The following is a 27980-nucleotide window of genomic DNA, read 5'->3' on the forward strand; positions in this document are numbered from 1 at the left end:
TTAGCTTCAGATTTTTATTGAATTCAGATATAACTGTCTGCTATTCAAATCCATTTCCCCAGAACACTAGCCTGGGGTTCTGGATTATTTATACCCTTCATTGCACTAAACAGTATTTACAGGGCATAGTTGAGAACTTCCAAAGAGCACAATTGATTTATTTCCTTTGTTTTATTGTGTGGGGGCATAAGAGTTCAGCATAAGAGTTGCAATAGGTTGTAAAGAGGCAATTACTTTTGTAGATTGGCAAGAGTTAAGATAAGATGGATAAAATACATGTGTAGTAACTTTGTAGAATCACTATTGTTGTCACTGAAATTTTGAACTTAAAAGCATTCAAAATGAGAGAGCATTTGTGATATGAAATATTGGAATGCTCTGTTAGAAATTAAAAATTGATTTCTGGAGCTTCATTTGACATATTTCCCATATCCAAATATTTGACATATTTGGAAGGAGCTAACAAATGATATCAAAATTTTGCTTGAGAAAGTTTCACTTAAGTGTATTGTAAAATTAGTGGATAAGGATAGAAAAGGATTTGGAATATGTTAATCAGATCCTGTGGAATATAGACATGAAATCTATGTGTACGTACCATTTGATAATTGTAGATTGACTCATCCCCCAGAGAGCATATACAAGAGTACCAAGTTCAAAATTAAACAGTAGCATGGAAAGAAGGTAGGTGGTGCCAAGGTGTAAGCTGTATTTTGATACCTGATGACATTAATTTGAAAGCTCATGTATCATACAGGTTGAGTGTTTAAAATCTGAATTTTTGAGACCAGTTTATATTGTATATATTGATGAGTACACACTAAGTTGAAGAGTCTTAAAATCAATTTTTCCATTTAACTGCCCTTTAATTTATTGTGGGGGCAGTTGGATTAGTAAATTTAACTGTCATTTGTATGGTTTTTCCTTGTAGTATAAAACTCTGTTTCAAGATAGTCATACACTCCTTAATTTGGATGATGACATCTGACAGGAATTCCCTTTTAGTCTCCTTTTATCAAGTGAGGAATCCTTTGCTCATGTTGTAAAGCTAAACAACAGAATTGTATTTGTGGTTCTCATCCCATCTCAATCTGAGTGGAGGTTAAGATGACAACGTTCACAGCAGCAAATTATTTTTAATCAAATCAACAGCTGGATAGACAATATTGCCTGGGAGCTCTGATGTCACAGAATATTAATAATCATTCAGAGCAACAATATAAAATAGTTATAAATATAAAATATAGCCATAATTATGAACTGCTTTGAAGGTCTGCTATGTGAAATCCATAGCATAAATTGTTGACAAACGCTACAGAGGACATGAAGAAACGTTTTACATAGCAACATGTGGTTTGGATTTCACTTCTTGAAGTATGATAGAAGTAGATTCATTGATAACTTTAAAAGGAATATACAAAGGTTTAAAAAACACTATGGGAAAATAATAGGAGTTGGACTAGCTAGATAGTTCTGTCATAGAACTAGCATGGCAACATTGGCTGAGACTGTTTTCTCTCTGCATCATGATTCTGACAAATGTGAAAATTATTTTAGGACTGAGCTAAGGAGAGGTCTCTTCATTTGGAGAGTGGTGACCTTACGAAATTGGGGCCAAATCACTACACATGTACATATTCCCTATGATTTTGTTGTTTCTATGAAAGTAATCAATATAGCAACGTCAAATCATTAAAGCAGTTGCTGATGTTGTATACTATAACTCTTTGGTTATAAAGAATAACATCTACTTCCATAGTCCAATAAAGGAGAGAAACCTAAATGTAATTTCAGTGCCATCAAACAGAGTTGTACAATTGGGCTATTTACAGAGGAACCTCGATTATCCGAACAAGGTGAACGGGTACCATTTCGTTCGGTTAATCAATTAAATGCCTTTCCTCTGGGGCTCGGAGTTTTTTTGTCTGCTCCCCATTCAGGAGACGAGGAGGCAGCGCACCGCATGTAAACAAAAGACGCTGTCAGTGTTGGAAACCCATCTTTGATGTAATGTTTCTATTGGGACCTCAAGATATCCTTCGGATAATCCAATATTCGGATAATTGATATTCCTCTGTATATCTCTAAATGTTACCAATTAGCTTCGGTAATTAGAAAGTTCTGAATGTATATTTAAATTAATAATTTATAGAGTTTCAAGCAGTATAGTATTCAGATAAAGTTGTACCATATTACAACATTAAAAACACTGGGTCTCTGGTTACAGACAAGCCTGGTTTGCGAACAGATTCTGTTTTTGAGTATACTCCACATGTTGATTTATATGCAAGTCAAGCCATGGTACAAGCCAATAAAAAAAAGCCATTCATAAGTACAAGGAAATGCTTGCATGTTGGATCTTTAAAATTAATATTAATACACCCCTGTATGGGATCACATTTATAAGTACATATGTTCATAGGTCAGGCATTCGTAAACCAGGAACCACCTGTGTATATCAGAAAGACTAAAAATTTTCTTTGTGAATTTTTAAATGTTTTTCAAAATAATTGTCATAAAAATAACTAGTTTGAAACTGTGTCTGGAGAAGATGCTAGCCTCTGATCAGACACTTCTGAATTTGAAACTTAATTTATCTGACAGCACATATAATCCGTCTCACCTGTACAATGGGACTTCGATCACTCAATGCAGCACAACTTAAAAGCAAGTTACTTATAAATTGGTTTATAAATATAAAATTAAATAATATTTTGTTAAATATTCTGGGCATGCACACTGTTGGGTGCCCTAGAATTCAGAAATTTAAAGCTTTCTTTACTTCTTGCAGAAAAAAAGAAGTTACATTGTTTCCCTCTTAAGTCAAGATGAGAAATCTTCATTTATCTGCTTGTGAAAGTCATTTACTGTGTTGTAATTGTAATTCTCTAGTCTGACTGCACATGTGCAAAGAATTTCTAGTTGGTACTTGGGAATCTGATAAAGTTTGATTTTTTTTTGTAATGTTGCTAAAACTTGCATTAGCTTTTTTTTGCTTGTAATAGATCTAACATTACAACACTTGAAGATTAGGGGCCAGCACTGTGGCTCAATGGTTAGCACTGTTGCGCCTCAGTGCCAGGGACCAGGGTTTGATACCAGACTCTGGCAACTGTCTGTGTGGAAATTGCATGTTCTCAATGTGTCTGTGTGGGTTTCCTCCAAGTGCTCTGGTTTCCTCCATAGTCCAAAGCTGTGCAAGTTTGGTAGATCGGCCGTGCTAAATTGCCCACAGTGTCCAGGGATGTGCTAGCCATGGGAAATGCAGGTTTACAGAGGTGGGTCTGGGTGGGATGCTGTTCAGAGGGTTGGTGTGGACTCAATGGGCTAAATGGCCTGCTTCCACCCTGTAGGGATTCTATGATTCCAAACTCAGATATTAAAGCGGGAAGAGGGTAAGGTGTAATTTTCAGTAATTCTTAACGCATGAATTGAGAAGGACCCTTTTTAATTTTGTAGTGCAGATGATTGTAGCAACATTTTGAAATTGATGTTTGATAGTTTTGTTAATGTTTACTGTGCAGATTTTAACATTCAATAGTATTTCAAATAAAATTGTCCAAGTTAAGGTAGCAAACTTACTACCTAGAAGGATTTTCACAATCTGGTTGTTTTGATTTGTAGCTTAATATATTATACAGGCACCCATTTCACTCAAACAAACTACCTACGTATTTAAAAGATAAATCACTGAAGTCCTTCCAGAGTTTTAGGACGCGCTCTCATTAGGGAGAGACGACTGGTCACAGTTTAACTTATGGGTCACCATGCTTCCAGTGAAGGACTCTGTAAAAGAGTCCTTTTGAGGTAACCTCAAGTGCAGGAATTGAACCATGCTGATGGAGTCATGGTATTACAAACCGGCTATCCAGCCAACTAAGCTAATCAGTCTTTAAGACTCACTAGGTTATAGGTTGTCTACTTTTCTGTTCAAGTACTGCATTTTGATGTTTAGAAATTAGGATATTTTAGTTTAGCCTTCCATTACCTTAAATGCAGTGATATATCAGTTGTTTTATTCTGACTCCTACTCCAGTTTACCCTTCAAATGAGTGACGCAGCACCTAAACAGCGGCTTAGATTAGGGTGCATTGATAAAGTACTCTACTGATTATTTGTTAAAATGTTGTAATGTTTTTCCATAACCTCATTTTAGTATTTTTCCCAGCATGGGTCAATGCATACAATCACATTAATTTGAAGATATTTGGATGCCACTTCTATCCTTCATTCTTCTTATCCTAGAGGTTTTTTTTAAATTTATATTTTATCCCCATCTAGTGGCTTTATTGTGAAGTTTCATGTTGCCATATAATTCAGGTTTTCCGTGCACCCTCTCTTTGCCACCCTCTGTGCTGAAGGTTTGCTGTTGATGCCTCACACTCAGATTTGGTCTACTGGCATTGACATTTATGTACAAAACTTTTTATGAAATGCTACTGATTAATAGGGTAAAGCCTTAGCTGCATAGTTGGATAACTGGTATCAGAGTTGCAAAGAAAATATGGTTAACGTTTCAGGTCCAGTGACACCTCTTCAGAACTGGTTCAAACCATTCCACACATTCTGCCGTACCTGCTGAATTTTTACAATGATTTCTATTTTTGTTCATGATTTCCAGAATCCACAGTTCTTTCAGCTTTTTGTTTAGTGTTGTTATAGCTGAGCTGTTTAGTTTTGTTTGGAAAAGTGTGGCAGACAGCTCTTGCCAGTAGTTTCTCATGTACTTGCTGCCCTTGACCACCTAGGTGGTAGTGATTGTGAATTTAAAGGTGTTGCTTCAGGAAGTTTGGTGTGTTACTGCAGTGCAGCTTGTACATGGTGCATATTGCTGCGATTATGCATCGATAACAAAGGGAGTGAATGTTTGAAGATGTGCTGCCAATCAAATGATTGCATTAACCTGGATAGTATCAAGTATCTTGAGTGCTGTTGGACTATGTTCAAGGAAAGTAAGATGTATTCTATCACATCCTGTCTTCTGCCTCGTTGATGGTAAAAAGACTTTGGGAAGTCTGAAAGGGAATTGCCCTTTGCCAGATCCATTGCCTCTGAGCTGCTCTTGTAGCCACAGTATTTAGCAGCCCTGTTTCTGCTTAATGTCAAGGGTGATCATTGTATTGTCTCTTGTTGGAGATGTACCTTGATGTTTTCAGCTCTAATCATATTGTTCAGGTCTTGCCAGTTTTGGAAATTGATTGCTTCAGTATCTGACGAGTTGCAAATTGAACAGTCATCAGCAAACATTCCTGTCTGATCTTATGATGGAACAAAGCTCATTGTTGAAGCTGCTTGGGCCTCGTACACCACCCTGAAGAACTTGAGGGCTCTTTTAGCATAATGGTAACATCCCTACCTTGGAGCCAAGAGGTCTGGGTTCATGTCCCATCTGCTCCACAGGTGTGTAATAATGTCTCCAAACATGAGAAAATATCAACTCTGTACTCCTGCATAAATGTCAGAGTTCAGATGACTGCGTTCCAGTGACCACAAATATGTTTATTTCTGTACTAGATGTGACTCCAACTAACAGAGATATACACAGACACCTCAAATACCCCTTGACTAGTTTTGCTTTACTTATTAGTTTGGCTGGTTGTCTGGCTGGCTTGTTACGCAGAGAGATGTCAACATTTTGTGTTAAACTCTTGTATTAGCTGAGGATACCATTCAAGGTTCCACTTTCTCAACCTTGCTCTTTACCTGAAGCATGGTTAAATTCACCACCAGTTGTCTCCTTTTTCTGTCTCAGCAAGCAGCCCTAAGATTCCTTTACCTTTTTTTTGTTTATCAAGGCAGCCTTGATGTGAAGATTGGTCACATGCAGCCTTGACATCAAAGCTGTCACTGTATCCTTGCCTGTAGTGTTCAGTTCTTTTGTCCATGTTTGAACCAACACTGTATTGAGCTTTGGAGCTGTGGCCCTGGCAAGCCCAAACTGAGCATTAGTGAGCAATTTATTGTCCAATAAGTGCTGCTGATAGCACTGTTCATGGTCCCTTCCATCGCCTTATTGATCAAATGTAGACTGATGGGGCGGTAAATGACTCTGTTTGTTTGATTTGTCCTCCTTTTTTTTGTATCTAAGACTTAGCTGAGCAATTCTTCAAAATATTATTAGGTAGATGCACGTAATGTAGAACAGCTTGGCAAGTTCAGGAGCACATCTTTAGTAGGATTGCCAAAATGTTGTCAGGACCTATAACATTTCCAGTATCCAGTATTTTCAGCCGTTTCTTGCTAGCGTGCAGTGAACCAAATTGACTGAAGACAGAATCTGGGCACATCCGGGCAAGTGCAAGATGAATTGGTTTCAGCCTTATCTTTTTGCACTGATGTGCTGAGCCACCCACTCCAAGGATGGGGACTTAGTGGAGTCACCTTCTCCATGAGTTGTTTACTTGTCCATCAACCTTCATAACTAGATATGGCAGGAATGCAGAACTTAAATCTAATCTCTTGACTGCGGAATTGTTAATCTCTGAGTAGCAATTGTTGCTTATGCTGTTTGTCATGCATGTACTCCTGTCTTGTAACTTGGGGGGCAGTTGGCTAGATGGTAGCTTGCAATGCACGGGTTCAATTCCTTCATAGGCTGAGGTTACCATGAAGGCCACTCCTCAATTTCTCCCCTCACATGAGGTGTGCTAACCCTCATTAAGCCACCACCACTCATCCTCATCTAACGAGAGAGCAGCCCCATGGTTTCTGAGACTGTGGTATCTTTAGTGGCAACTCTTTTAGGAATGCTTGGTGCTGCTCCTTGCTTGTCTTCACTTTGCATTGAACCAGAATTGCTGCCCTGAATTGATACTAGAGTGAGGGATCTGCCAGACTACAAGCTTATAGTTTGCTTCAGTACATTTGCTGCTACCAGTTTCTGAATGACTATCACCTGATGAAGGAGCATCGCTCTGAAAGCTAGTGTGCTTCCAATTAAACCTGTTGGACTATAACCTGGTGTTATGTGACTTTTAACTTTGTACACCCCAGTCCAACACCAGCATCTCCAAATCAGTTTCTGAATTGCCAGTGTTGAGTTGCTCGATCTTTTCGAAGCCTATCCTGTTTAGTACAGTGATGCATCACAAAGCATAATAGAGGTGTATCACCACTGTGAAGACAGTGGTTCATTTCCACAAAGACTGTATGATGGTCACATTTACCAATACTGTTATGGACAGATGTGATTCAGCAGGTAGATTGGAAAGGTCTGCAATCAAGTATGTTTTTATCTCTAGTTAATTTGTTCACCATCTGCCACAAAACCAGTATAGCCACCAATGTTCATCCAGACTAGCCAATTTAATCAGCAATGTTGCTGCCAAACTCCACTCCTCATGGTGGTCATTTGGCTGGTCCCACCCAGAGTATATTCTGTGCACTTCCTGTCAGCGGTGCTTCCTCCAAATAATGCTTAACACAGCAATACTGATTCTTGAGCTGAGCAAGGGTATAGTAATAAGTAGGATGTTTCCTGGCTCATGTTTCACCTAAAGCCTTGAGACTTTGAGGTCAGGAGTTCATGTTGATGACTCCTCAGGCAATTCTCTACCAACTGTATAAAATTGTGCTGCCACCTCTACTGACAGTGGAACAAAACACAACTAGAAATGCTGGTATTGTCTGGGATATTGTGTGTAATATTATTCCAAAATTGGTACTTGATTAATGTGAGACATTTCTTCTAATTGTGCCACAACCTCCAGTTGGTTGGTAAGGAGGACTTTGTAGAGTCAACAGGGTGAGTTTGCCATTGTAGTTTCTAATGCCAAAGGTCAACATCAGGTGTTCTATCTGATTTCACTCGTTTATCCAAGACATTTTGCAGCTTGATGCAACTGCTTGGCCTAAAACAACAGAAGTCTGAAGAAGTTTCAAAACAGACTTGAAATAGTAACCTTGTTTTTCTCTATGTAGAAGCTACCTGACCAGTTGAGTGTCTTCAGTAGCTTCTGTTTTTGTTAGTATCTTGAGCTGATTTCTTTCCTCCCCTTCAGTGCACTGCTGTACCCCCACCCTATACACCCCACTATTACTGACAGTTTATTTATCAATAGTCTAGGCATTCAACCTGCCAATCTAGTTCACCAAAACTTGAATAACGTGTGTTTTCTTTTTGTATTCCTGTAAAGGGAGCCACGGTACGTAATGACGTGGAATCTGTCATTATCAGTCGTATTGTGAAGGGTGGTGCTGCAGAGAAGAGTGGTGTATTGCACGAAGGGGATGAAGTCCTTGAAATAAATGGGATTGAGATTCGTGGGAAGGATGTTAATGAGGTGTTTGATTTGCTGGTATGTGATTTTTAAAAAATATTTTCATTTTATATTATAAATTTCTGTTGCTATTTTTCTGTCCATCTGATCCTTATGAAATACTGTGTGGTATTCATGTTTCTGGTATTACAGAAATGCATTGACTGATATTTATATGCAACCCAGCATTTTTTTTTTTGTTATCCATATAGGCTGATATGCATGGTACACTGACATTTGTGCTGATTCCCAGTCAGCAGACCAGGAATCCTCCTACCAAAGAGATGGTGGTAAGTGAGAAATGCTTCAAGAAATATTAGAAAGTACCTATAGTGATATAAGTTAACAATTGTTTGACCATATCTTGTAGAATTAGCAGATTAACTTCAATTTCATCAAAATAATTTTAGTATTTATTTTCCCCAATCAGTCCCATATGTCAACTTTTTCAAATTAAACAGATTGAACACGGAGTAAGTGCTTTGTTTGGGCCAGGTGAAATGGTTTTCTCCCTTTAGTGGTCAGGAGATTCAAAATTAGAGATTTTTTTGTGGCATTATGGTGAGTTATCAGAGTACCAAGGTTGAAGCCTCTCTTTTAATGAAAAACTGGAGATTAGGTTGTCTTTATCCATAGAAAATTGTTCACTGATTAAGTCAAAAGTTTCCAAGCCCTGTAATATATATATACTGATTTTGTTTGAGTTTTTTAAAAGTTGCATTGATGGATTAGGGTTCAGTGCAATTCAGTGTCCAGTATGTTAAAATCATAAGTATAATCTGTATGGTATGTGTGCTTGCAGCTAGCTAATAAACCAAATTTCCATTGTCATGGAGCATGCTCATAATTCTGAAGGGTCATTGGACCCGAGACATGAGCTCTGATTTCTCTCAACAAATGTTACCAGACCTACTGAGATTTTCTTTTGTTCTGATAATAATTTAGTTTATTATGTTTTGTCGTGTGAAGTGCTATCAAACCCGGAGTGAAAAGTGCTGTGAAAGGGCCAAGAGCTTCCCCCTTTTAAACTGAAGAATAAATTCTTGGACCTGGTCAGGCAAACTGGTTAGAGATCTCGCTTTCCAAGTTTTGAATTCATTGTGGTGATGGGAGTGGATAAGAGAAGAAAAGATTGCTTTTAAGCTTTTTTAAAAAAGGAAAATCTGCATGTTTTGATTAATAGCAACTATTCCTTCAGGTACATGTGAAAGCGCATTTTGATTACGACCCCTCAGATGATCCTTATATTCCCTGTCGCGAGCTGGGGTTGTCTTTCCAGAAAGGAGATGTGCTTCACGTCATAAGTCAAGAAGACCCAAACTGGTGGCAAGCTTACAGAGATGGTGATGAAGACAATCAGCCATTAGCTGGACTTGTTCCAGGTAAGACATGAGTACACAGTGTCGTTTTTTTTTCCACTACAAGTCATTCTAGGATAACGGAAGTTTCGGCGGCATGATTCGATTGTGATGTTGTTGAAGAATTAGGGAGCAGTATTTTGAAGGATGCTTACCTCCATTGATAATAGTGTGATTTCCAGTGGGGATCAATTCACGTGCTTTGTACTGCACATGCACCCATGTGCACACCAAAATCTCTACACATTCTGCACGTATGTTGTTCTGTGCGTGAATCAATGTCCTTACTGTTCTGCGCATGCACCAGTGTCCCCACGTGCAATATCGGTGCCAGGCTTCATGCCATCCTGCACGTGCACGATGTCAGCTGCCAACAGAGCAGCTTTCTGTGAGCAATATTCTACAGAGAGCAGCTTTCTTACATTTTTTATGTGTACTGTGTTAAATTTACTTTTGTTTCATTAATAGTATGATTTCAACCTTCATTCAGGCTGTACTATACTTTGTGTTAGACGTTTGGGTGAGTTTTTGAGTGGTTGTGAATGAGGTTTTCTTTTTTGTTGGTCTGCCCCTCACCCCACTTTTTCCATTGGCCCCATTATTTCTATTAAGCAAATGTTTTGCTGGAATGCAACTCCGGTGTTATAGGAGAACTACCTGTATGTGTTACATTTGTGCATCTAGGTTGTGAAAAGGGGTCCATGCCATATGTGATAAAAGGACAATTACTGCAAAACAGTCAGCTTTTGTCTGTGTTTTACATGCTTTTGTTTAAAATGCTATTTTGTGAAAACAAAGTGAAAGGTTAATTCTACAGCTGATATACAATTGGCTGTTCCAAAACTCCATCTAACCTCGAGTGAAGTAATGCTCATGCCAGAAATAGAATGCAAAATCTGAAAATGCTGGAAATACAGGTCTGAAGAATGAAGCAGAATGAACATTTTAGTTGGTTGACTTTTTTCCGCCAATGTATTATCTATTTAATATAAACTTCATTGGTAAGTTGTTTTTAAAAAAATTCTGCTGTTCAACCGAGATGCATGTGTACATGAGCATTTGTAAACTTTGCCAGCAATGAAAAACCTGTTTTTGTATTTTTTTCCCCAGAGACATATGAAATTTAATCATAAATCATAAAAACCTTCTTGCTATATTGCCAGTAATGTTTAAGGCCAACTCAAAGCCCAATAATTCACTTTTTGAATGAGAATTGGAGAGCGTCACTTAAACTGTCTAGGATCTGTAGTTTGGTTTTATTTTGAACAGATTTGTATTATTCAGTCTGAAATTGCTTATACATCTTGTTTAAATGCCAAACATTTTACTATGAAATGTAATGGGTTGTATAATTGCACCCCTTGTCCTGAAACCTGATACAACAAAGAAGCTCTGTTTTGTTGGTAACCTTTCTCAAAAATACAAATTCTGATTTGTCAACTTTGTTAGAAATAGATGTTTTGAGTTTTGTAGTATCTTCACGGGTCGAACAGGACAAATTATTTTTTCCTGGTAATGTTTAAAAAGATTAAATTCATCTTTAATCTAGCTTGCAACCAAGTTTCTTACTTTTTACAGTAACCTTTTTCCTTTGTATATAAATAGGGAAAAGCTTCCAGCAGCAAAGAGAAGCCATGAAACAAACCATTGAGGAAGACAAAGAGCCAGAGAAATCAGGTTAGAAGTAACGTAAATCCAAAGTCATGTTAATGTAACTTTAAAATGTAAACAAATGAAATGAAAATTGGGAATACAGTTGCCCATACGTTGTCTGACAGGGGAAAAAATATATAATTCAAGTAACACCATGATTAGCTAGTTGGTCTTGCATAACGAAGATCCAGATATGGATTCCAGCTCTACTGTGTTCCTTTAAAGTGGCAAGAGTATACATTTTTTTTTCTGATTAGTGGCTGTGCCACTAGTTAGTGGTCACAGCATTTGGACAGGAAGACATGTTTGTACAAATTGTACACTGGAGCATATATGGAACAACCAGTACTAGAAAGTAGCCGACATGAGAGAACGCAAATCTGTCAGAATCTCCCAAATCCATCCACAACACCTTGTTTAACCGAAGAATTTTGAATTCATCAGGGGAACATTTTTGAGATTTTAAAATAATGCTAGAAAAAAAAACTTCCTGCATGTCTTTGACAAGTAACTTTGTTCCAAAGTTTTTCTTCATTTTAGGCTGTACGTAGAAGATAAATGCTCCAGTGCATTTTAAAACTACTTAGCCATTGATTAATTGGTTATTCTAAGATTTTTGCAATTAAACTGCTTATCTACAAATTCATGAAGTCCAGCTGTCTAGTAATGCAGAAAAGGAATTTGGACAGTACAGCGATGTACAGTTTTCAAAATTAATTCAGCTTCAGCACAAATAGTTGAGAATTTTTGTGTAATATGTTGTTAAGCAGCTATGAAACTGAACCGCTTTTAGGATTGTCACTCGTAATGGTTTCTGTTTTAGATTGCCTTGTACATGTTGACTGCTAATTGGGTAGATACCAGTGAGACATTCAGAGAATTACTTAAGTTTTAAAAATACAGCTTGGCAGGCTGCTTAAAGATTGAAGCTGTTGCTACCTTAAATGGACTTTTTTTATCATAAAAGTCAAAAGTCGTTAAGTGTTGAATGCTATGATGGCATGCTGAATAAAGCAATTTATATTACAAAAATAAGAGACTTTGTTTCATTAAAGGTAAACAAATATTACTTTAGTTGGTGTCCATTAAATCATAGTATATTGTAATATTCTAATTTATTATACAGCATTTGGTGTCCCAATTTAGTTAAAGTCATTACTAAATTATCAATCTGTTAGCTGAGTTATAAAGATAAGAACTGAAAAATGTGTTGCTGAAAAAGCGCAGCAGGTCAGGCAGCATCAAAGGAGTAGGAGAATCGACGTTTCGGGCATAAGCCCTTCTTCAGGAATGAGGAGGGTGTGCCAAACAGGAACACCCTCCTCATTCCTGAAGAAGGGCTTATGCCCGAAACGTCGATTCCCCTACTCCTTTGCTGCCTGACCTGCTGCGCTTTTCCAGCAACACATTTTTCTGCTCTGATATCCAGCATCTGCAGTCCTCACTTTCTCCTATAAAGATAAGAAGTCAACCATTAAACATTTTGAAGTTTATTGATATTTGAAATTAAACTAAGGTTAACAAAAAGGCATGGGAATCCTGAGCTTTCAAATGATTGCTGTAATAGCAAAACACAACAGACTCTGAAAGTTATGGTATCCTGTTTGCGATGTAATTATTTTTCAGACAATTGGGAAAGAACCCTGAATGAATCAAAAATACTATACAATCAGTACCTGGCAAACAGTTACAGGTAATTCGTAAACAAAAAGGCATGACTTGATGTATTTCATGCAGCAAATTCTGATCATCTGGAATACAGTGCTATAAAGAGTGGTGGAAGTAGATTCAGCAGTAATTTTCAAAAGGAATTGAATAAATTAAGGACTATAAGGTAGAGGTTGAAAATTAAACTAACATAGCTTTTTGAAAGAGAAACTCAGCAGGTTTGGCAATATCTGTGAGAAGATAACAGGGTTAACATTTCAGATTGAAGTCAGAAGTTTCATAACACCAAGTTATAGGTTTATTTGAAATCTCAAGCTTTTGGAGCACAGCCCCTTTGTCAGGTAAAGTGAGAGAGAAGAGCACACAGGTGAGTTTATAGGCAGAGATCAAAAGATCTCTCATCTGGTGAGAGTGGAATATCAGATAATAAGTCTCTGCAAGTGACCAAGAGTTTAAATAGTGAGTAAATAATCAGCCAAGGGATGACCTATAATCTGATTGAGGTAGAGAGATAATTACAAAAACTTAACATTAAAATGGGAACTAAACAATTGGAAAACTTAATAGTATAAGAGTCGCATGCTGAGGATCTAACTGATGTAATAACTGTATAAACAAATTAAAATAGAACAAATCATTTTATCAAGGTGATGGTATCAAAACAGGATAATAAGGAAGATTTTACAAATTCAGAAGTGTAGTAGGGTCACATGTAGCCCGTCATGAACCCAAGATCACAAGGCAGTCATCACAGGTAAGGAAGTTGGCTATCGGTTTCTGCTTGGCAATTCTGCATTGTGTATTTCAAAGTCCACTTGGAGGACGCTTATCTAAAGGTTAGTGCTCCCTGACTGAGAGGAAACGTTCTTGTCTGGCAATTTGTTGCGTGGTATCCATTCATCTGTTGTCATAGCATCTGCATGGTCTCACCAGTGTACTGTGCCTTGGACATCCTCGCCTCTAGTGTATGCGATAGACAACATTAGCAAATTGTAGCTTGGAAATCCTAGCTACTAACCGAGCAGATGAAGAGTCACTGGACTTCTGCCAAACCAGCTGAATTTCTCCAGGAATTTCTGTTTTTATTTGAGATCTCCAGTATCTACAATTCTTTGTTTAACTTGAACTTTTTGAAAGTGTCAGCTCGGGCACTTTGGTTAAAATAATGAGAAATTTTTGATTCTAACCTTGCCCACTCTTTACACTGTGTGGTATGTTTTCTGTTTAAAAGTTAGTCTTGCAATTTATTTTAAATACTTGGTACAGAATGACATCAGGCCTAACATTTTTTTTAAAATTTTAGGTAAACTATGGTGTGCTAAGAAAAATAAGAAGAAGCGGAAGAAGGTGCTATATAATGCAAATCGAAATGATGGTATGTATAAAAAAATGGCTCATTTTAATATAAGGATCTTGATTTCATGAAATGTAACCACCATGGTGCAGCATTTGCTAAAAGCATACTAACTTATGACTGAAGCTTAGTGAGTTTTGCATTGAAATGTGGTCAGGATGTTTCAACATGTCAAAAGTCTGTTCATGTGACAATTAATCTGCTCATTACCCGTGTTCCTTACATTTTAAAACAAAATGCCAGTGGAAGTGATTGACATCCATCTTCAGCTCTACTGGAACAGACTCCGTTATTAAAAAAAAAGGGTCAGGCACTTTGTCTCAACTGACTGCTCATGCTGGCCACTCTATACTGCCCAGTGTACGCTAAGGCAATAGTTAGTTCCATTGCTGCTCGGGGAGAAAGGGCCCAGTTCAAATTGCTGAAAATTGGAATGAGATGACAGAGCAAAAGGGTCAATTTGTATAATGATGTAATACTAGTGGCAAAGGGAATCTATGAAAAGAAAAGCAACGAAGAGACAAGTAATTAGGAATTTTAAGAAAATTGCTAAAAGCTGACATACTGTAGGAATGAACAGAAGTACTATGAAGCAAACACTTTAACTTTTTAATATAAAATTCAAAATGTTCGAAGGGTGGCCAAGGGAGTGTTGCTGAACAAAGGGTTGCAGGTTCATAGTTCCTTGAAAGTGGAGTCGCAGGTAGATGGGATAGTGAAGAAGACGTTTTATTGGTCAGTATTGAATATAGGAGCAGGGAGTCATGTTGAGGCTGTACAGGACATTGGTTAGGCCACTGTTGGAATATTGCATGCACTTCTGGTCTCCTTCCTATCGGAAAGATGTTGTCAAACTTGGAAGGGTTCAGGAAAGATTTATAAGGATGTTGCCAGAGTTGGAGAATTTGAGCTATAGGGAGAGGCTGAACATGCTGGGGCTGTTTTCCCTGGAGTGTCGGAGGCTGAGGAGTGACCTTATAGAGGTTTACAAAATTGAGGGGCATGGATATGGTAAATAGGCAAAGACTTTTAGGAGTCCAGAACTAGAGGGCATAGGTTTAGGGTGAGAGGGGAAAAATATAAAAGAGACCTAAGGGGCAACTTTTTCACAGAGGGTGGTACGTGTATGGAAAGAGCTGCCAGAGGAAGCGGTGGAGGCTGCTTCAATTGCAACATTTTAAGAGACATTTGGAAGGGTACATGAATAGGAAGGGTTTGGAGGGACATGGGCTGGGCAGGTGGGACTCCATTTGGGTTGGGATATCTGGTCGGCATGGACGAGTTGGACCGAAGGGTCTGTTTCCATGTTGTATATCTCTATGACACTATGTATTTATATTAAGATTTCTGTTTCCCCCTTAGCGGTTTCTTGTACTTTCAGCTGCCCCCTCAAAGCCCCTTCCGTTTGCTTCCCCTGCATTTTTGTGTATGCCTTTGAAGGTCACCAAAGAAAAATTGGACAGGTGTAGATATAAATAGCGTTTCTCATTTAATCTTTGTGAATGACTGTTGTATTTCTGTTTTCCACCAACAGACTATGACAACGATGAGATCTTGACCTATGAAGAAATGTCACTATATCACCAACCTGCAAGCAGAAAAAGGCCGATTGTTTTGATTGGTCCCCCAAACTGTGGTCAGAATGAACTGCGACAGAAACTGATGGAAAGAGAGGTTGATCGTTTTGCTCTAGCAGTACCTCGTAAGTTATCTGAACCATCTAGATTTAACTATGTTCAATAGTATATTTTCTGTCTCACTCATTTCTTTACATTTGTAGATACAACACGACCTATGAGAGATGAAGAAGTAAATGGGCGAGATTACCTTTTTGTGTCACGGCAGTTCTTTGAAGCAGACATGGCAACTAACAAATTCATCGAACATGGGGAATATGAAAAGAATCTGTATGGCACCAGTATTGATTCAGTGCGACAAGTGATCAACTCTGGAAAAATATGCCTGTTAAATTTACATACCCAGGTAAGCTGCTAAAGTACAAGTTATGAAAGCAAAATATTATAGAAATCTGAAAAACAGAAAATGCTGCAAATAATCCTAGGTCTGGCAGTATTTATGAAGAGATTTAACATTTTGGATTTATGAGCATTTGTCTAAACTAGCAAAAGTTAGATATATTAATTGGATAAAAAGATTTTTATCAACATTTAAGTAGGAGACAAATGGAATATTTTTAATGCTAGGTATTTGACAGTTAAGTAATAATAGGTCGACTACAATTCTTCAGTGAATTAACAAAGTGAAATGAAGAGACAAAATGACTTGTACAAATCAAGCGAGGGGAAAGAGAAGAGGTTCATTGGCAGAAGTGTAGATTGTATAAAAACATGGAAAGATAATGAACAGCTGATAAAGTCAGAGCCCAAGGTAGAGTGGCTGAACACTTTAACTTCCCCTCCCACTCCGCCAAGTACATACAGGTCCTTGGCCTCCTCCATTGCTAGACCCTGGCCACACGACACATGGAGGAAGAGTGCCTCATCTTCTGCCTAGGAACCCTCCAATGACATGGGATGAATGTAGATTTCTCCAGCTTCCTCATTTCCCCTCCCCCTCCCCCCCTCCCCCCCACCCCCCACCTTATCTCAGTCCCAACCCCGGATTCAGCACCACCCTCTTGACCTGCAATCTTCTTCCCAATCTCTCCGCCCCCACACCCTCTCCAGCCTACCACCTTCCACCTATCAATTCCCAGTGCCCCTCCCCCAAATTCTCTTGCGCTCTCCTCCCCCCTTTATCTCAGCCCACTTGGCAGACCAGCCTCATTCCTGAAGAAGGGCTTATGACCGAAACGTCGATTCTCCTGCTCCTCGAATGCTGCCTGGCCTGCTGCGCTTTTCCAGCACCACACTTTTCAACTCTGGTATCCAGCATCTGCAGTCCTCACTTTCTCCTAGTTAGTGTGGCAGCATGAAACAGTAAAAACAAAGCTTTCAGTTCTGCAAAAAAAAGTTTCGCCACAAGAAGTGAGCTTTAAAGATGAAAATAAGTTGGAATCTAATGATGGATGTAGGTTAGGAAATATTTTCCCTTGTAAATACTTTGGGTAAGTACTGAACACCAATCCCTCTGAGTAGGGAAGACAGAGGCAAAATTCAAGGTTTTGATGTCCAGCACAAATTGACATAAATGACTTGTTGGTAATTATCCTCGAGTTTGAGCCTGGCAAAGAGATTAGTGAAATACTGCCAATTGTTCAAGGAACAGTGGACATGCAAGATGCTAGTAGCCTGCAAACAGTTTTCATACACAAAATGAGGTTCAAAACAGAGAAAATTGTAGATCCTAGAATCAGTCCTCAATTCTGTAAAGTAATGGAATGACTTTCAGGAGCCAACAAGAGGCAGAACCTCAGCAAAAGCTAATTCTTCATGTGAGTTGTCTGAGTCATGGGGAAGAATATAACAAGAAAACAGGTAGCTGCAAGGCACTGAGAGGTATGAGTCGATAAAGTATAGCAGGTCAGGCAGATCCAAGGAGCAGGACAAAAGGGGCTCGGAGATAAATTTGAGGGTGGGGCTGAACGGAAGTAGATGGGAAAGCGCTAAGTAGATCCAGATGGTGGTGATGGTGATAGGAGGGAAAATGGACAGGTGGGACAGTTCAAGAGGGAGGTGCTGAGTTGGAGGATCGGACCTGGGCTGAAATGGGGGAAGGGGAGTCAACATTGCTGTATGATTTGTGGGTTCCAAGGTGAAAGATGAGGTGTTCTTCCTCCAGACCTTGGGTAGCTTGGATTTGGCAGTGAAGGAGGCCCAGGACTTGCATGTCCTTGGTGGAGTGGGAGAGAGAGTATTGAAGTGTTTGGCCGTAGGCCGGTGGGGTTGTTTGGTCACTGTGTCCCAAAGATGTTCCCTGAAACATTCTGCGAGTTGGTGTCCTGTCACCCCTATGTAGGGGAGACCACGTTTGAGAGCAACAGACATAGTACATGAGGTGTTTGGATGTGCAGGAAAATCTCTACCAGATATGGAAGGATACTTTGGGGCCTTGGATGGAGGTGAGGGGGGAGGTGTGAGTGCAGGCTTTACACCACTTGTTGTGGCAAGGTAAGATGCAGGGAGTGGAGGGTGGTTTTGTGGGGGACGTAGACCTAACTAGGAAGTCCCAGAGGGAGCGGTCTCTGCAGAATGCTGATAGAGGTGGGGAGGGGCTTTTATCTTTGGTGTTGAGGTCTGATTGTAAGTGACAGATGGCGGAGGATGATGCGCTATATCTGGAGGTTCATGGGATGGAAGCTGAGGACTTGGGGGTGTTCTATTCTTGTTGCAGTTGGAGAGGTGGGTTCAAGGATGGAGATGTGGGAAATGAAGGAGATTTGCTGGAGGACATTGTTGATCCTCTGGGAGGGGAAATTGCAGTCCTTGAAATAGGAGGCCATCTGGGATGCCCTGGTGGGGAATTGTTCCTCCTGGGTGCAAATATAGTGGAGACGGAAGAATTGGGAGTAAAAGATAGCATTTTTACAGGAATGGTGTGGAACGAGGTGTAATTCAGGTGGCTGTGGGAGTTGGCGAATTTGAAGTAGATGTCCACATTGAGTCGGTCGTTGGAGATAGAGACTGAGAGGATTAGTGGTGCTGGAAGAGCACAGCAGTTCAGGCAGCATCTGAGGAGCAGTAAAATTGACATTTCAGGCAAAAGCCCTTCATCAGGAATACAGGCAGAGAGCCTGAAGGGTGGCTCTCTGCCTGCATTCCTGATGAAAGGGTTTTGCCCGAAACGTCGATTTTACTGCTCCTCGGATGCTGCCTTAACTGCTGTGCTCTTCCAGCACCACTAATCCAGAATCTGGTTTCCAGCATCTGTAGTCATTGTTTTTACCATAGATATTGAGGTTGAGAAAGGGGAGGGAGGTGTCCAACATTGTTCAGGTGAACTTGTGGTCAAAGTGGAAGGTGTTTGTGAAGTTGATAAACTCCTTAGCCTCATCATGAGAGCATAAGGTGGTGCCAATACAGTTATCAATTTAGCAGAGGACTGTTTCACATATCCCACAAAGCGACAGGCACAGCTGAGGTCCACGGCTACCCCTTTGGTCTGAAGGAAGTGGGAGGATTTGACGGAGAAGTCGTTGAGGGTGAGGACCAGTTCGGCAATTGAATAAGTGTCAGTGGAGGGGTTCTGGTTGGGTCAGTGGGAGAGGAAGAAGCAAGGCTTGGAGGCCTTCACCATGGCAGGCAGACATGTAGAGGGACTGAATGTCAGTGGTGAAGATGAGGTGATAGGGGCCAGGGAAACTAAAGTCATGGAGGAGGTGGAGCACGTGGGTGGTGCGCAAAATATGTGGGGAGTCCTGGACCAAAGGAGACAGGACAATGTCAAGATAGATTCGGTGGGGCAGGAGCAGGCAGAGATGATGGATTGACCGGGGGATTAGTGTTTGTGAATTTTGGATAAGCAGCAGAACTGGGCGATGCAGGGCTCTGGAACTGAGGTTGGAGGTTGTGGGTGGGAGATCCCTTGAAGTGAAGAGGTTGCAGATGGTCTGGGAGATGATGGTTTGGTGATGGGAAGTGAGGTTGTGATTGAGGGAGTAATAGGAGGAGGTGTCTGTGAGTTGGCACCTGGCTTCAGTGGTGTAGAGGTTGGTGCGCCAAACTACCATTATTCTCTCTCATTATTTTCCACCACCCCCCCCCCCCCCCAAGCTATTTGTAGTGAGGTTGGAGTGGAGGGCTGCGCTTTGTGAGGTTAGAATGCCTGAGAGGGATGGACAAGTTGAGGCGGTCAACGTCACGGCGGCAGTTGGAGATAGAGGTCAAGGGCGAGTAACCGATCAGCACGGATGAAGTATGTTGGAGGCAGGAGAAGGGGTCCTCTGAGAGTGGATGGGAGTGTGGTATGCAAGCTAGTAAATGGAAGGACTATAAAACTGTTCATGTGACACTACGATTCAAAAAGGGAAAGAGACTCCTAGGCTAATTAGCCTAGTATCTATTGTTGGAAAAGTATTAGAATCAATTATTACGGACGTAATAGCAGAACATCTGTACAATCATATTAGAATCGAGCAGTCAGCATGGTTTCATGAAAGGGAAATAGTGTCTGAGCTTTAAGTAAGCCTCAACCAGAATGAATAGAGGGGAGCTAGCAGATAAGTTGTATTTTGACTTCCAGAAGTCATTAGACAAGGGTTAAGTCAAAAGATGTGAACCCACTGTGTTGGAGGTAGTAATTTGGCATAGATAGAAAATTGGCTAATGGACAAAAAAGTGAATTGGGATTGGGGCTGCTTTTTCAGATCGGTGACTCATGTACAGTGGGGTTCCACAAGGGTCAGAGCTGGGAGTGCAAATGTGTGTGTGGGTGGAACGGTGGGTTATGAGAGGGATACAAACAAATTAGTGGGCAAGAAGTTAGCAAGTGGAATATAATGTGGGAAAACATCTCCCTTTTAGAAGGGAGAATAAAAGAACAATGTTATTGCAATGGAGAAAAAAACTGCAGAAAGCTGCAACACAAAAGGATGTGTGGGTTCTTGTATATGAAACACAAAGCTTGCACATAGGTGCAGCAAGTAATCAGGAAGAATAATGGAATGTTGGCCCTTATTTCAAAGTGGTTGATGTATAAGTGTAAGGAAGTCTTACTGCAACTGCACAAGGTGCTGGTGAGATCGCATCTGGAATACTGAGCATTTTTTGCCCCTTATTTGAGGAAAGATGTTATTTCAGCAGAGGCAGTTCAGAAGGTTCACTGGGATGATCCCTGATGTGAAGGATTGTCTGATGATCAAAGGTTAAATAGGTTTGGACTCTACTTAATGGAGTTTAGAAGAATAAGAGGTGACCTTATTGAAATACACACAGGATTCTTAAGTGGCTTGACATGGTGACTGCTGAGAGGATGTGTCCCCTTGTGGGGTAGTCTTGGACCAGAGGGCATAATCTCAGAATAAAGGGGTGACAATTTAAGACTGAGATAAGGAGGCACTCTTCAAAGGGTTTCGTACTTTGGAGCTTCTTGTTACGGAGAGTTGTGAAGGCAGAGTCCTTGTGTATAATTAAGGGTGAAATAGATTATAATCAGTAGGGAAATCAAAAGTAATGGGGAAAAAACAGGAAAACGGGTATAAGGAATGTCATATCAGCCGTGATCTTATTGGTACGGGCTTGATGTGCTGAGTGGTGACACCTGTTGTTATATGTTATGGTTTTATAATTAAAATAGTGGGGCTAGGATAAAAGGGGTTCAAAACTATAGAGGACGACTTTTCAACATGAAGATTTTAATACAGAGTTTAATGAACATTTTTGCATGGAGTTTCTGGGAAAAGGTTGATGATGTGAACCCTAGAATCTCATAAGTCGTAACTGGATGCAGCAGTGGAGCCGAACATTGCATTGCTCTGGACTAATATATTCAAATACGCTGAAAGGATTTCCTCAATCCATATATGCCTTGTACTCACCAGAAGTTCAGACAAAACAGCCTACTAACAGACAGTCAAGTTGCACATTAATCCATTATTATTCTAAATGTGCTGTTGTCCCACATTTGTTAATGTGTACTGCAGGCCATATCAGTAAATACATAGTTCCTTTAAAATAAACTTAGTCCAAAAGATAATTGTTACTATTTTAATGGCCAGGCAAGGAATGATAAATCAGCTATCATTTCACCTGTATCAGTAAGGAGCCAATTAACAACAATTTCTGAATGAAAGAGAAAGAAATTTTATTATTTGCTAACCATGAGCAAAGTAAATATGTTGTGTCAAGGATATACATACAAGTGCCAAGGGGCATGCCATTTTAGTTGAGACTGCAGTAGTCTAATTGGTATCCTGAATCATCAGTAGCAAATCATAGCCATCATGTTCTTGGTATTCTGATTTTGTTTTAATTGTTTCTTTCAATAGGCATTTTTTTTTTCCTTCCTGAGTGGCCAAGAGAGTTTTCTCCCAATGCTTCCAAATTTGTACGCAAAAATTCATTGCCCTGCTGGTGGCTTTTGTGGCACTGTGGTAGTTCCCCTATATTTGAGCTAGGAGGCCCAGATTCAAGTCCCTCCTGTTCTAGAGGTGTGTAATAGCATCTCTGCGTAGGTTTATTAATGTGTGTGTGTGTGTTGCTGGAAAAGCACAGCAGGTCAGGCAGCATGCGAGGAGCAGGAAAATTGGCGTTTCAGGCAGGAGCCCTTCGTCAGGAATCAGGACTCCGGCCTGAAACGTCGATTTTCCTCCTCGGATGTGCCTGACCTGCTGTGCTTTTCCAGCAACACTCTCTCTACTCTAATCTCCAGCATCTGCAGATCTCACTGACTCCTTATTAGTAAATATATCTATCTTATTACTAATAAGGCTTTAGTAGCACAGTAGTAGTATCCCTAATTGAGCAGTTCTGAGGAAGGGTCATCAGACCAGAAACGTTAACTCTGATTTTTCTTCACAGATGCTGCCAGACCTACTGAGCTTTTTCAGCATCTTCTGTTTTTTTTTGAGTCAGGAGGCTTGGTTTCATGTCCCATCTGCTCCAGAATTACATAATAATGTCTTTGAACAGATTGACTAGCCTTAACTCTAATTGCCTATTTTACCACAACTGGTTCCTTGAAAGGCAAACTGGTTTGTGTATTTCCATTTGAGTTAATTATTTCAAAGCTTGATAATTGCAAGTGATGTCTTTCATTTCCAATATGTACAAGTGTAAATCAGAGTTAGAGACGAGAGCCGTTTCACACCTGATGAGTGGACTGGAGTTGGTGTCCTTTGATAAAATGTCGATCTCTGTTCACAGTTTTGTTTATTCCACATTTGATTTCACACCGCTTGGCGTAACCTGTGTGGTCACTTATTGCTGTGGCCATTTTAAGTCAGTTCTTGTCCCAATTTTGCAACCATTTAATCCATAAAATTCCAGGAATTGAAAATAGAATGAAAATTGTAAACCCCTAGTCCATATTTTATATCATCATGACACTCAATGTGCTGAATTAATTATGAAAAGAAATGTTCAGATGGATAACTGCATGCAAGAACATTTGAATCTAAATGTTTCATTTTGCTTTAACTTTACAAAACCCACGAAAGTAGCCAGTGGCCTCCTTTTAAGGTTGAAATACAGGAGTTTGATCACTTTGGTCATAGAAGCATTGACTAGTTGTAGCACAGGAGTATAACACATGAATTAGATGAAGAGCGAGGCCATTTGGCCCATCACACTTGCTCTACTGTTCATCGAGATCATTGGTGATTTTTAAAATTTGAATTCCACATTCCTATCTACCTCTAACTTTTTTGATTCTTCACCTGACAAGAATCTATTCCCCTCCATATTAAAAATATTTAATAATCCTCCCTCCAATGCATTCTGTTGCGCAATGTTCAAAAAAAGATAATCTTCTTAACTCTGTTGTAAATGGGTGACCCCTAATTTTAAAACAGCATTTTCATGTCCACCTTATGAAAAGCATTTAGAATTTTATATACTTGTCAGGTCACCCCTGCATTCCTCTACATCTCAGGAATGACCAGCTCTTTCTTTCCTTATAATAAAATCCATTCATTCCAGGTATCAGGCTAATAAAACTCTGATTGCCTCTAACGTATTTGTATCCATCTTTAAATAAGAGGACCAATATAGTCGAGTATTTGAAATGTAGCCTTGCCTTCATAATTAAAGTATAATATCCTCCTTTTATATTCCATTCCTTTCAAAGTAAAGGATAGTATTCAGATAGCTGCCATAATTACTTGCTACCCTTTTGTGATTCCTGCATGAGAAGATCTACTCACTCTGCATCTTGAAATGTTGCAGTCATTCGTCATTTAGGTAATTCTCTGCTTTTTTTAATTCCTGCATTTTCCCACAGTATACTCCATCTTTCAAACCTTTTGCCCATCCACTAATTCAACCTGTCTATGTCAGTCAGCAATGTCTTCCTTATGAATCTTCAAAACCCTTTTTCCTATTTGTTTTTGTGTCACTCAATTGGTCACACTCCTTAACTTTTTTCATTACTGTGTACGTTCCTGCTTAAAAAGCTATCCTATGTCTTGCTGAAATTATTATAAATTATTAAATTTGCAGCCTCCATACACACTGCCAGTGTGCTTCAGATCCCTAGCCCACAAAAACAAAGTTGCAAGTTAATGCACCTATGAAAACCCAGTTACTCAGTCCTTTTGGACCTTTCCTGAAACACAGCACTTAGTTTCAACTATAGGTTCCAGTAATAGGTTTGTAAATTAGCTACAAGTGGCTTGCTCATGTGTGTTCCTCATAATTGGTGATTTGCATTACCCCTGATATATGTTGCAATTTACTAATCCACAGACAGCCATCTGTTCACAACTTAAATTTATAATCCATGGGAGAAATCTGATCACAATTATTAACATACTTCTCAGTCCTGGACCAAATTAATTTGAACTCTGATGCTGTTGTGGTTTCTTTATTTAAAAATAAAATGATGAATAAGTGCACTTGTTATGGAATACTGCTGTGCTCCATTTGGAACTAGAGTGCACTTGTACTGTTAGCTATCTTGAATACAAGATTGTACAGCACAGTGTATTCTTTTTGTTGTGTTTATTGAGGACCATTAAAATGGAAAAACTGAAAAATATACAATCCCTCGACAATAAAGGAATAAATCGTTACAATATGACATTAATTATTTTGCCCTAAATAAATATCGCAGATTGGTGTTTTTTTTGGAGTTTTCATGATGCTTTCTTGTTACTGTGTTTTTTTTGTTTTCTAGTCATTGAGGATTTTGCGCAATTCAGATTTAAAACCTTATATAATCTTCATTGCGCCACCTTCCCAGGAGAGATTGCGGGCAATGCTGGTCAAAGAGGGGAAAAATCCAAAGGTAATTTTTGAAAACCACCTTGTTTTTAGGAATCTTTGCAATCATAAAAAACAGTTTAGACATAATATCCACTCATTCCGAGAAGGCATTCTCAAGGTTGACTAGTTTAATTCAAGAACCAGGGAAAAGCACTAATTCTTTGTGAGATTTTTTTGGGACTTTTCAATTGAGGATAACAGTGTAGATAACACAGAGACAAAGTCTTTCACCTTAATCTGCTTAAAGTCCTTAAAATTTATTTCATTGCTTCAACCTTTTTATCATACATTAACTGCTTTAATTTGTATATTTCATTTTACTGCAAATATGGAAGTTATTCTGTTTGTGCAATATCGAGGTTATAGATGAGTGCGGAATGTTCATTTAACAAAAATGTTTGTTCACCTTTTAATTTGCTCAACCACTTTCACTACCACCTTTTGCCTTATTCCATTGTTTTGAGCTTCTGACTCGTCATAAATTCAACCCCACACAATGTTTGTATGTATAGAAATGACGTAAACTCTGCCTCTGCCCTACCTGTCTCAATTTGTTCACTGCCTCTATATTGTCATAAGGCTTATCCAATAACCTGAGCTTGGATAAGCTTCAGTTTCCTTGAGTTAAATATTCGGAGGAACAAAGTTCTTGGGCCCAACCACTCACTCCATATCTTTACCACTGATTCCATTGTTTTTCCTGTCAACTGCCTTAGATTCAATTAGTCTGTGTTCAAACTCAGCTTCTGTTGCTTATTCTCATGCTTCAACTCGCTCGCTGCTAAAACGCTATTCTTTGACTTTCATAGAATCCCTACAGTATGGAAGTAGGCCATTTGGCCCATCAAGTCCATACCAACCCTCTGAAGAGGATCTTACCCAGTCCCAACCCCTACCGTATATCTGCATTTCCCATGATCAACCTACCCAGCCTGCACATCCCTAAGTATTATAGGTAATTTAGCTTGGCCAATCCACCTAACGTGCATATCTTTGGACTGTAGGAGGAAACCAGAGGGAACGCAGGGAGAATGTGCAAACTCGCTCAGTTGCCTGAGGTTGAAATTGAACCCAGGTACCTGGTGCTATGAGGCAGCAAGCTAGCCACTGTGCTACCCCAAAATGTTGTATAATGTTTCAATGCAACAAAAATTCCCCAAGGTAACTCACAAGACAATATATAACAACACTTGACATAAGGAGATATTAGGATAGATGACCAAAAACACAGACACAAAGTAGGTTTTAGTATGTCTTAAGTAGCAGTTTAGGGAGGAAATTGTAAGGTAAGAGAATTTGGCAGCTGAAGGCCTAGTCTTCGGTGGTGTTGTGATTAAATTGCTGTCCTTGTTAGCATCCGATCCTTGAAACTTCAATTCTTCTAAAGTTTTGCTGCCTATTTCCTATTGCACCCAAGTTCTCTTTACTCATTATTTTGCCTGTATTCACTTACTTTTGGTACCTGATCTTCGAAGTTCTAACTGAAAATTCCCATCCTTTTGCTTTAAGTACCATCCTGGCATTGCCCATTCCTATCTTCAGACCACCTATTTTTCTAGAACTGTTGGAGAATGAGGGGTGACGTCCTAAAGGTTTATAAAATCATAAGAGTCATGCTTAGGGTGAAAAGCCAAGGTATTTTCCTCAGGACAGGGGAGTCTCAAACTAGACGGCGTAGGTTTAAGGTGAAAGGGGACAGATTTAAAAGGAACCTGAGGGGCAACGTTTTCACACAGTCATGCATGTATGGCATAAGCTGCCAGAGGGAGTGGTGGAGGTGTGTATAATTACATTTAAAAGGCATCTGGATGGGTATATGAGTAGGAAGAGATTTAGAGGCATATGGGCTAAATGCTTAAAAAAATGGGACTAGATTTTATTTGGTTGGTGCTGATGAGTTGGACTGAAGGGTCTGTTTCCATAGCTGTATAACTCCATGACACTAACTCTACATTTCTCCAAATGTTACCTCTTGTATAATATTTCACTCAATTATGGACACTTTTACCTTCAGCCACCTAGAACCTATGCTCCAGAATTCTGTCTGCAAACACTTCCATGTAGCACTCCTACAACTGTCTCGAGCGAAGTCTTCAAATTTGCTACACTTCCTTATATGGCTCAGCAACTATTATTCTTTGATTACTCTTCTATGCAATTTTGGGTATTCATTATTTGGAAAATGAATTTAAATAGAAATTCTTGCAGGTAGCTGCTGCCTAACTATAAGCTGATTTTTAAAAAGTCCTCATGATCTTAACTTATTAGGCTTTTTTTTAAATCATATGTTAGGCTTTGGGTGAGTAGCAGATTAAAAGTTTACTGTCATTCTTTTCCTTAAAAGCATGTCTCAATCTTTATCAGTCTTGTAATTTTTATTGTGTATGTTTAGAAATTCAATCTGAGGCAGTTGTAGTTTAGCTGCAGTCAATCCTCCCACCAGCAGACTTGGGTGGAACAACTCATTTCATGAGCTGTTTGCTCATTACACTCCATTTAAAGTAATTTCCTTTTTATCTGATAAAAGTAAATTTTATACCTCAAGTTACATTTAAATTCACTTAATTAATGTTATACTCCATATTTCTGTACTAGTGGTATTGTACCATACATATAATTCCAAACATTACAGGTTGCCAATATTACTGGGAAACAAAGAGAAGCCAATATTATCCAAATATCCCAGATTGTTTAAATAAGATGGACCATTAGGAATTTCAGGGTTTATGTTTTGCATGTTACTTTAAAATGCAAATTAATTAACATTGTTCCTGTTGAGAAAGCTTTAATCCGCTTCATGTTGGAGCTAAAGACATGTTGTGCATGCTGATCTTGCACTTGCCGAGAGAGTGTCGTCATGTCTCAGATG

At 39.3% G+C, this 27980-nt stretch overlaps 1 protein-coding gene across 8 annotated transcripts in view; it reads left to right on the plus strand.

Annotated features, from left to right (window-relative positions):
• The window catches only part of pals1a (protein associated with LIN7 1, MAGUK p55 family member a), a 113400-nt gene that overhangs the window by 80496 nt on the left and 4924 nt on the right, over positions 1–27980 (plus strand). For 7 of the 8 annotated variants that reach the window (XM_060828879.1, XM_060828886.1, XM_060828884.1 and 4 more), the window contains 8 exons: positions 8136–8297; positions 8471–8548; positions 9457–9640; positions 11222–11293; positions 14241–14312; positions 15826–15993; positions 16072–16274; positions 25023–25133. In XM_060828879.1, coding sequence (XP_060684862.1) covers positions 8136–8297; positions 8471–8548; positions 9457–9640; positions 11222–11293; positions 14241–14312; positions 15826–15993; positions 16072–16274; positions 25023–25133 — 1050 coding nt within the window. The remainder of the gene's footprint in view (positions 1–8135; positions 8298–8470; positions 8549–9456; positions 9641–11221; positions 11294–14240; positions 14313–15825; positions 15994–16071; positions 16275–25022; positions 25134–27980) is intronic. The other variant, XM_060828887.1, reaches the window with a different exon arrangement.

Source organism: Hemiscyllium ocellatum, chromosome 8 (genome assembly GCF_020745735.1).
Source record: "Hemiscyllium ocellatum isolate sHemOce1 chromosome 8, sHemOce1.pat.X.cur, whole genome shotgun sequence".
In the NCBI taxonomy this organism is placed as follows: Eukaryota; Metazoa; Chordata; class Chondrichthyes; order Orectolobiformes; family Hemiscylliidae; genus Hemiscyllium; species Hemiscyllium ocellatum.